A 10,758-nucleotide genomic window follows, 5' to 3' on the forward strand; every position below is an offset into this window, starting at 1 on the left:
ATGCTCTCTCTAACATGGATGGACAGATCTTAAAAAAAAGAAGAAGAAAGAAGAAACAATGCAACCATAATGTGGAAGACTGGGAAGCATGCTAAACAATCTGACTATATTTTGTAAGGAAGAGGTATTGCTGCAGGCAGCAATCTCTTTGACATCATCAGCCTTACCAACATTTTTCTAGATGTCTCCTCAGGCAAGACTAACAACAAAAATAAACCACTGAGACTAATATAAAGACTAATATAAAAGTAACAGTAATACTACCGTAGGTCTCTCTTTGCCCATTTGAGGTGCTATCACAAACATACCATAGTCTGAGTGGCTTAACAACAAACATTTATATCCCACACCTCTGGAAGCTGGGAAATCCAAGATGAATGTGGCAACAGATCCAGTGTCTGGTGAGAACCCACTTCCTGGCATGTATATGGCCATCTTCTTGGCCATCCTCACATGGTGGAGAGCAGAGAACAAGAGGGCAAGTTCTCCTGTCTCTTTTTATAAGGATACTAATCCCATTTGTGAGGGCTCCACCCTCATAACCTAATTACTTCCCAAAGGCCCCACCTCCTAATACCACTGCAGTGGGGGTTAGGATTTCAACATGTGGGGGGGGGGGAGCAAACATTCAGTTCATAATTAAGGTCAGAGTTAATAAAAGGTGGTGGTCTTAGAAAAGACAGATATGAAAAATATTTCAAAGGCAGAAGTAAAAGGACATAGCAATAGATTGGACTGTGGGCTAAAATAAGGGAAAGATCAAAGACAATAGCATGCTATCAATAACCTAAGTGGAGAAATCGAGAAAGAGAGCTATCTCCGTTTTAAATAAAGTAACTGTGAACTGTCGGTGAGCTGAAAGCTGTCCCCAGACTTAGAAATATTATAACCAATTAGGATCTCCTCAGAGATAGGATGAAAAAAAAAGACACATATTTGGTAACAATCTGCTTTAAGGTGAGAACCGAAATTGTGGCAGTTGATAAAATTGCCAAATGAGAGTAAAAGAGACTGAAGAACAAAGCTGAAGGGAATGTCAACATTTAGAGGTCAAAAAGAAGAGACCAACTTCGAACCGACTAAGATATTAAAATTAGGGCCCAAGGATATTAAAAGCTATAATAACTGTAGTTATGTTCCAAAAGTAGAGATATGAAAGATACCCAAAAAAAGACCCAAAACTGAATTTAATAAGATGAAAACAACCATGTGTAAGATGAAAATCACACTGGATTAAAAGCAGAATAGATACTGCAGAAGAAAGGATTAGTGCTCTTAAAGACATAGCAATAGAAACTATCCAAAACAACATGCATAGAGAGAAGAAAGAACTTAAAGAATAAAAACAACATGAGTGAGCCGTGAGACAGCTTCAACTAGCCAAATACACATTTAACTGGAGTCATCAAATGAGAGAAGAGAGAAGTAGAGACTGAAAAAAATATATGAAGGAATTATAGCCACAAATGTCCAAATTTGATGAAAACCATAAACCCCCCACCATACACATCCAAGAAGCTCAGTGAGCCCCAACACAAGAAACATAGACACAACTATACCAAGATACAATATGGCCAAAATGCTCAAAAGCATACAGAGGAGCAAAGATAAGGCAGACTTCTTGTCAGAAACAAAGCAAATGAGAATGGAGTAGAGCATCATCTTTAAAGTACCGAAACAACAACTGTCAAGGTAGGAATCTATATCCAGTGTAAAAATACATAATTACAAGTATTTGTGAATGTGAAGGGGCAGGAAGAAATTTGGAGGTGTGTTGGATATGTTCACAATCTTGATTGTGGTGATGGTTTCACAGGTATATACATATGTCAAACTCATCAAATTGTATGCTTTATTTTTTTTAATTTGATTTATTTGAGAAAGACAGCGAGTGCAGGAGTGGAGGGAGGGGCAAAGGGAGAGGGAGAAGCAGACTCCATGCTGAGCAGGGAGCCCCGCATGGGGCTCAATCCCAGAACCCCAGGATCATGCCCTGAACCAAAGGCAGACGTTTAACTGACTGAGCCACCCAGGCACCCCAAATTATATGCTTTAAATATGTATAGTTTATCATAAGTCAACTGTATTGCAATAAAGCTGTTTTTAAAAAGTCAACATGTTTATAGAATAAACAAGAGGGGCACCTGGGTGGCTAGAAGTATAATGAAAAAAATCTCCAGGATAAGTTATTAAGTGAAAAAAAGCAAGATGAAGAGCATTATATATAACATATAGTGTATAAAGAAAAAAGAGGGGCGCCTGGGTGGCTCAGTCATTAAGCGTCTGCCTTCGGCTCAGGGCATGATCCCAGCATTCTAGGATCGAGCCCCCCATCAGGCTCCTCTGCTGGGAGCCTGCTTCTTCCTCTCCCACTACCCCTGCTTGTGTTACCTCTCTCGCTGGCTGTCTTTATCTCTGTCAAATAAATAAATAAATAAATAAATAAAATCTTTAAAAAAAAAGAGAGAGAAAAGAATACCTATGCATTAAATTTTACTGAATTTCTGTAAGAATACATAAGAAACAGTAGTTACATCTAAAGAGTTGGACTGACGGGTCAGAGTTAGAGAAAAGACTTTTTTATAACCTTTTGAGTTTTTACCATGTGCATATAACTTTTGTAACTACTTGTATAATAAAATACATGAATTGGCATTGAATGTTTACTAATGTTACATGAGTGAATGACTTAACTGGAGAGAGCTGTCATCAAGTGTACATAGATGGGGATAAAGTCAGTTCTGAAGCAATCACAGAGTAAAGACGGTGATTAAAGACAGTGATAAAGCGGATCCAGCAAAGTGGATTCACAACCATTAAACATTGCAGGTTGACGCTCCAATATCCCTTCTTCCCAGACCCAGAGGTAAGTTCCAAATAACCTAAACCAATCATGGTAATGCCATCTCTCTACAGCTGACAGGTTCCACAGACTGGCAGCCCTAAGTAAATGATTTGGAAATGCTGTGGGTAATCTAAATATGTAACAAGGAATGAACTAGAGATTAACAAAAGGATTTTATCTAATCAGCAAATTTCCTTGACTCTCAGTAGTAACATTACTTAAGTGGCAGCCAGAAGGAACACAGACCACAGACAATAGAAGTTACCCAAAACAAGAGCAGGAGGGAGAAAAAATACTAGAATGCTATCAAAAACATCACTGAAATTCCTGATTATAAATTAGTCTGAGGTCTGAGCTGGATACAGACAAACCTAGAGAGGGACTTAATGAAATGAGAGAGCAGAAAACTATGTCTATGTATTTGGCAGGGGGGAAACATGGGGCCAAAGGACCAAGCGTAATGACGTTGATATACAGCACATTGGTTAACAAAATGGGGGCAAGGAGTGGTATAATATTAACTAGAAGGCTAGTTCAGCTTTCGAAATGTTGGCAGTATAGCAAGCCCTAGCAATGAGATCTTGGAAGAGCTGAAGTAGAGTGGTGATGTTAGTTGTTAAAGTTGAGGCCCAGCTTTGGAGGGGCTAATATGAAAGTCAACGAAGACAGTCTTTTAATGATGGGCTCAGTTGCTCTCTTCATTTCATTTTTGCTTGTGGCAAAGAAAGAGAAAGGGTAGTATAACTGGATGATTTAATGTCAAAAGAGAAGAGAGTTTTTACTGATGGTGATATTTCAGAACTTCTCTGAAAGATGGCTATATACAAGACCTAGGTTCCTATCCAGGCAAGGTCACTTCTTAGATGTATACCCTTGAACTAACAAGTTACTTGACTTCCCTAGACATTAAGTTTTATCAACAAGAGTCACTACTTCAGGTTACTCAAAGGTACTTAAGGACTCCTTGAGATAATACACATAAAGGCCGAGCAGTGCCCGGCACATGATAGGTCATTAAGTATTTGCTACTTTTACTATCAGTAGTTAAGAAGAAGTACGGGGGTACAAATCCTATGCCAAACGCCCATTTTGTCCAGCGGGTAAGAAGAGCCACAGTGTTAGAAAAAGGAATAGAGCGTATTTTAGAAGACGCTCTCTGAGGAAATAGAGTTCTTATATAAGGTGAAGCATCAGGAGTGCTTGGACAATAAAGAATATGCTCCCAAAGAGGCAGAAATTCAAATAAGTATAATAGAATTATGACACTAAAAGCTTCAAACTTAATATATTTCCTTTAAGTAAGTCACACACATTAATGCATAGGAATAGAATCGGATGATAGCTAAAATCTAGCTGGCAGGCAATCAGTCAACACAATACAAAGGTGACACTGGTTGACTGGTAAAGAAACTAGCTAGAAAATGTAGCAAAATTAGTTTCTAAAGCTATAGATGTAAATGTATAGGTTATGTCCTTTTTCTCCAGTGAGATAGGGGCAAAGTTATCCATACCTTGGTAACATGCAGTGCTGCCAATAACCAGGCTACTCTAAATATCAAAATGTAAAAATTGTAGAAAACCGGAAAATATGAAAAAGTACCGTCATAAGGGAAAAAGTTAATCTCACTACACAGAACTAATCACTATTAGCATTTTGCATAGCCCTTCCAGTCTTTTAAATGCATCTTCTCACTATGTTCAGATTATATTGTATACACAACTTTTATCCTATTTTATCCTATTATGTCATAACTATTCTATCTGCTTTAATACTAAGAATTACCAAACTAAGGGTGGTGACTTACTCTACAAAGGCCTTTATTGCTTGAGTCAAGTTATTTTAGAAATAAATATTCTCGGGGCACCTGGGTGGCTGTCGTTAGGCGCGTCTGATTTCTGCTCAGATCATCAGGCTCCCCGCTCAGCAGGAAGCCTGCTTCTCCCTCTTCCACTCCCCCTGCTTGTGTTCCCTCTCCTGCTGTCTCTCTCTCTGTCAAATAAATTAATAAAATCTTTAAAAAAGAGAGAGAGAGAGAGAAAGAAATATTCTCGCTATGTAATTTCACAAGTCTAAGGTCAACTTCTGGTCCAAGGACCATATGCAGCTTTTCAGAGCTTCATGTGCAACCCTAGAGGCTAATGTTAAGGGGGAAAATGCCACGTATTTTATTTGTACTATGCTTTGCTTTGAAAGTAGATTTCATATACACAAAAAGGGCCATAATAAAATGTTATTCCCATCTCTGTACATGATTCTGGTTAATTTTCCCACTCCACCTTTGGGTGGTCATTTTAAGATGATATGATACAAATTATTTTTCCATGTACATGTTGATGAGCCACAATGAATACAAAGGGCCTAAAATTACAGATTTTCTCTTGCCAGTTTAAAGAAGTCTAAACTAACTCTAATTACCTTTTAAGATAAAATACAAAACTTTTTAATAAAAGGTGATGAAATAATAATATATGTGTAGTTTAATATTTTTTTCTTTTTGATGCTTTTAATATTTTAAAATTAAGGTATGCTATTAACCGGCAACCTTTAGGTCTCTCTCTCTTTTTTTTTAAGTAAATAAATTGTATGGATCTTTATAATAGTATCACCCATATGATATAAACACCCTAAACATACGCTGGAGACAAATATCCCACAGAATTCAGAACACTAAATAATGTTACTATTTGAACATGGTTCTTTCTGTCCCTAGACTCTAGATCTGCACGTAATTTTTTATTTTTTAAGATTCCAACGCCAAAAAAAAGTTAATGCAAAAGCAAATTTAGTAAACTAAAATTCACAGAAACATTTAAACAATTCCACCAAGTAAAAACAATTGTTGAAGTGTTTTAAGCAATCATCACAAAATGAAATATTTAAAATTTATCATAAATCCATAACCATACATCTTTGGGTCAAAGAACCCAAAGAACAGGATTATATGCCAAAGTAGTCTAACCAGCACTGTGAGGTACAACTGAGAGGCAACTATGATAGTCTTGGGCCTCAGGCCCTTCCAGCATGAATTGAAAGAACTTTCATAACTCTAATGGGTACATCCAAGGTACATTAAAATATCATTAGAACACCTTGTAAAACCACTAAATAGCACATATGTCTTCCCTGGCTAATCAACACTGAAACAATAGCACATTCATGTGAAAACCAGTGCTACATTTAGTACTGGGAAAGTGACTAACAGATTTAAGTATCTCTAAAGTGGGAGGTATTTTTTGTAGCTCAATCTACATGTAGCTCAAATAGTGGTTACACTCAAGTTTAGCAGATTCTCTGAGTTTGTATCTTGTTACTGTGATTGTGTAGCAGACATCTGTTCTCTTGCATCACATGGAGCCTAAGCCAGAGAGGAAATTCACTGTTCTGCTTAGGTATTACTGAGCGGGAGGAAGGGAAGCTATTAAGCACTAAATTCCCAGCCTGGTATTTTTTTACGTGATCAGAAAAATATTAATACTAAGGCTTTAAAAAAAATCCTGAGTATGAAACTGCTCAATAGTGCATTGTTACAACTTTCCAACTTTCACAAGAAAACAAAGGCAATGTCCCCATAAATCAATGTTTCAATTAAAGAGGAATGCTGGTGTAGTAGAAACTGCAGGAATGAGGAAGAATCAAGAACTACTTTCTAGATCCTGATGGGATACCCTAATTCACTCATCCAAGGGGCCTCAGGTTCTTCATCGGAAAAATGAGAAAGATTAGATCTCTGGATCTAAAAGCTGCCTCTTCCTAAATCGATGGTTGGCTTCCATAACTTACAATGGTATGCGGGGAGGAACAGGATAGGTTCAGGCACAATTTTGAGGTCGCTGAAAGTGTCTTGGTTAATAATCTGACAGAAGTGCCGTCTTCAGGTAGCAGTTACAAAGAAATGGGGACGGAGGAGGCACGCCTTGCTGGTTAAGGGTGACTTAAAACTTTGCTGGAATGACTTGTCACCTGGTTTGTATAGACGACCACTCGTGTAAGACCATCCTACGCGATTAAAGTGGTTAAACAAAAATCAAGCCCCGCGGCCCCATGGCACGCCCACCAGGGTGCATCCCTGGGGGCGTTGAAAGGTCAGCCAGCGATGTAAGCCTAGGAGTTGCAGTGATAGGTGCCGGGTCGCCCCTGGGGTTGGGCCCTCCAGTTGTCCTCGGAGCCCTAATTCCAGAGAAGCACGCCCCGGAGCCAAATAATCCTCCCGTACCCCAAGCTCTTCCCACCCCTTCCTAAGTCCCGAAAAAGACGCTGAAAGCCATTCATCTGGATCCCGGGCGGGGTTGATGGGGGGGAAGCCCTAGCTGTGCGAGAGGTAGCCGCAGAAGAGGCCTGGCCTTGGGACGAGCCAAAATTGGGGGTTTTAAGCCCCGACCCAAGCGCAGCGCCTCCCGTGAAAACATCTTTTCGGCCGTCAGGGCGCGAGAAGCGGGCTGCCGGAGGGACGGGGGGAGAAAGCAAGAGGTCCTTACCCGCTGCAAGGCTGGCCGCTGCCGGGCGCTGCCGGCGGCTCCAATACCGGAGGCCGGAGGCGGCTCCACGGAGCCGTAAGGAGGCTGCCATGCTGCCCCCGCCCCGCCTCCCCGCGGTGACCTCCGCGGCTCCCGGCTCACCCACTGACTGCGAGTGTGCGCCACGGAGCGGGCGGGAACCACCGCGGCGTGGGGCCGCGCGCGCACGCGCTCTGCAGCTCGGGGCGGGCACCCACCGACGAGGGGAGGAGCGCGACGCGGAGAGACAGGGGTCGTCAGTTCCCTTAAGGATAGGGGACCAGACCAATCAGGATTCTCGGGTCCCCGCACTTCGCTAACCACCAATAGGAAGCCTTTTCGAACCCCACCCACCTCAAGAGCCATGGCCCCGCCCCAAAGCTCCTCCCTCGCCTAGCGTCTGCAGGCGGGAGTCTCCTTGTTTATCAAAACGCAGCGGGTGTGCGGGAGGCGGTGGCTGCCACTCAAGACCGACTCCAACGAGCGCCTGACCCTCCAGAACCGCCCCCTTGGAGGGTGTAACTGCCTGTGCTGCCTCCGTGCAGACAAGAACAAAACTTTGGTTCGCAGCAGCTGCTGTGAATTTTTATGCAAAAGCAGAAATTCCTAGTCTAAATATAGGGACCCATAATTAACTTCAATAATACGTGGATCTCCTAATGTTAGTATTTGTATTTTTAACGTCTGTTCATTGAAAAACAACAGAAATCTACCGTAAATGTAATAACTTTGAAATTCATTTCATTTTATTTAACACAACAGTTAAATAAATTTGAAAAACAGTAGGAAAACAAGTTGGTTACTAGGAACAAGAATTACTAGGAACTCTATTCCAACATATATTTCTCTAATGTTTGAAAATTCTGCATTTTATAAGCAAAAACTAAGGAGAAATGAAAATCCAAAAAAATAGTCTATATGTATGTGTGTCAGAGAGATTCATTCTTCTGTCTGTGCTTAGTGTACATGTTTGAATCGCTGGACCCTTTGGCAATAATTGCAGGGCTTCCCATCTGCGCTGACCCCATCAAAGCGTTGTTAGCCCTGTGCAGTCCAAAGCAAGATTTGCAACCTTTGCAACAAGGTAGTATAGGAGGAAAAACAGGGAGGAGTGTCTAGGGCAATAGAAATCCCAAGGTGTCCACCCCCCCCCCCCATTCATTCTACTTATTCAATTGCCTAGATCGTGCTCATCCAACCTTTTTTTTTTTTAATGATTTTTTATTATATTATGTTAGTCACCATACAGTACATCCCCAGTTTCCGATGTAAAGTTCGATGATTCATTAGTTGCGTGTAACACCCAGTGCACCATGCAATACGTGCCCTCCTTACGACCCATCACCGGTTTATCCCATTCCCCCACCCCCCTCCCCTCTGAGGCCCTCAGATTGTTTCTCATAGTCCATAGTCTCTCATGTTTCATTCCCCCTTCTGATTACCCCCCCTTTCTTTATCCCTTTCTTCCCCTACCGATCATCCTATTTCTTATGTTCCATAGATGACAGAAATCATATGATAGTTGTCTTTCTCTGCTTGACTTATTTCACTTAGCATTATCTCCTCCAGTGCTGTCCATGTTGCAGCAAATGTTGAGAATTCATTCTTTCTGATAGCTGAGTAATATTCCATTGTATATATGGACCACAACTTCTTAATCCAGTATATCTGTTGAAGGGCATCTCGGCTCCTTCCACGATTTAGCTATTGTGGACAATGCTGCTATGAACATGGGGGTGCATATGGCCCTTCTCTTCACTATGTATCTTTGGAGTAAATACCCAGTAGTGCAATGGCTGGGTCATAGGGTAGCTCAATTTTTAACTTTTTAAGGGACCTCCACACTGTTTTCCAGAGTGACTGTACCAACTTGCATTCCCACCAACAATGTAGGAGGGATCCCCTTTCTCCACATCCTCTCCAACAATTGTTGTTTCTTGCCTTGTCTATTTTTGCCATTCTAACTGGCTCATCCAACCTTTTAATCTGAGTAGCAAAATCAACAGTTTTGACTTTGACCTTATTTTTTACTTCTGCCCAGTCACTCCTGGAGTTGGAAATGCCTAAAGGAAAAGGAAAGGAACTGGATAATTTCCAAGCAGGTTCTTTAATGTTTCTGTGTAGGCTAGGCTGGCAATGTTTCCAGGAACTAGTACAGAGTGCAAGGTTCACATTTGTAACTGGTTCAAAAACAATTCCCTTCTTTGGCTGTCTCTCCACTCCAGCCCTCTATTCCACACCAACCAAAAAGGAAGGAAGGAAGGAAGGAAGGAAGGAAGGAAGGAAGGAAGGAAGGAAGGAAGGAAGAAAGAAAGGAAGGGGGGAAAATTATTTCAGCATCGGGACAGTCTCCTAGATTGGGTTCCCTTCCAAATCTATTTAATTGGTTTCTGGAGAATGCCCCACCTGATCTTCTCTCCCCAGTTTATTTGAGTTTTAGCTGGAATAGACCTCCTGCAACCAATAAATGTAGCCCTACGGATTTCTATAATTAACTGCTGAAATGTGCTCTGCCTTTCAACTATGTCAACCTACATAGCAGAGCTATTTACAACACAGGACAACATATCAATTGATCTCCCAGCTCCTAAACTTTATATCCCAGTCCTCTTGAGATTTTATATCCAATAAGATTGTTTTTGTCATTTTTATTGTGAGCTACTGTTTTTTTGCTTCTCTAGGTTGTTTATAGAGATCTTTTCTTGAAAATGAGTATTTCTTTACAAAAGGTTGCTTCCTATGTGCAATGTTTTCCTAGGACAGAAAGGGGTAACGGGGGAAGGGGTTCAAAAAGAACCCTTTTTTAACTAATGTGCTGGCTTTGAAAAAGGAAAGAATGCATTGAAATTTGACTCTTTTGCTCAACCAGGACCAGGGGTAAGTCACAATTTCTCCACATCCCTACATCATGTAGTTTGATATCTCCTCCCAGAAGCCCTTTACTGATTCATATATTAAGGCTCTGAGATTTTTTATAGAAGTTTATAATAAGCATTATAATTTTTTAAGTAATTACTATTTGAAGGTGCTCGTAGATATTATTGTGTTTGCAAAAGCTGTTACTGCCCATGGCTGGCTTTATTTGATTGCCTTCCTGATATCTTTGAAGGGCATTGTAGCTTTTCCCTAGATCTCTGCCATGTACTTTTGTTTGAAATTGTGTTTCAACATATTACTGCCTCTTTGCTTCTGCTTCTGGGTAAATGGAGTAAGTACATTTTTCTCTATCTCTCCCAATAAGTACAACTAAAACCTCTGGACATTATATATAAAACAAGTTTAAGAAACTCTGAAAGGTAGAGAAAAAGCAGCATACTAGCTAGGGACCTCAGGACCCAAAAATGACCACAGAGGTAAGTACTTGGGTTTTTGTTTAGCCTTAAGCTCCCATACTGGGTACTAGAGAAGCCAAAAGCTAG

The 10,758-nt window shown here is 40.8% G+C and overlaps 1 protein-coding gene across 1 annotated transcript in view; it reads right to left on the reverse strand.

Moving 5' to 3' along the window:
- The window catches only part of HIBADH (3-hydroxyisobutyrate dehydrogenase), a 101,679-nt gene extending 94,012 nt beyond the window's left edge, over positions 1–7,667 (reverse strand). The window contains exon 1 of the mRNA XM_026508373.4: positions 7,322–7,667. Within this exon, the coding sequence (XP_026364158.1) occupies positions 7,322–7,412 (91 nt within the window). The 5' untranslated portion in view covers positions 7,413–7,667. The remainder of the gene's footprint in view (positions 1–7,321) is intronic.
- Between the last annotated feature and the right edge of the window lie 3,091 nt (positions 7,668–10,758).

The sequence above is a fragment of the Ursus arctos genome, unplaced genomic scaffold (genome assembly GCF_023065955.2).
Source record: "Ursus arctos isolate Adak ecotype North America unplaced genomic scaffold, UrsArc2.0 scaffold_3, whole genome shotgun sequence".
In the NCBI taxonomy this organism is placed as follows: domain Eukaryota; kingdom Metazoa; phylum Chordata; class Mammalia; order Carnivora; family Ursidae; genus Ursus; species Ursus arctos.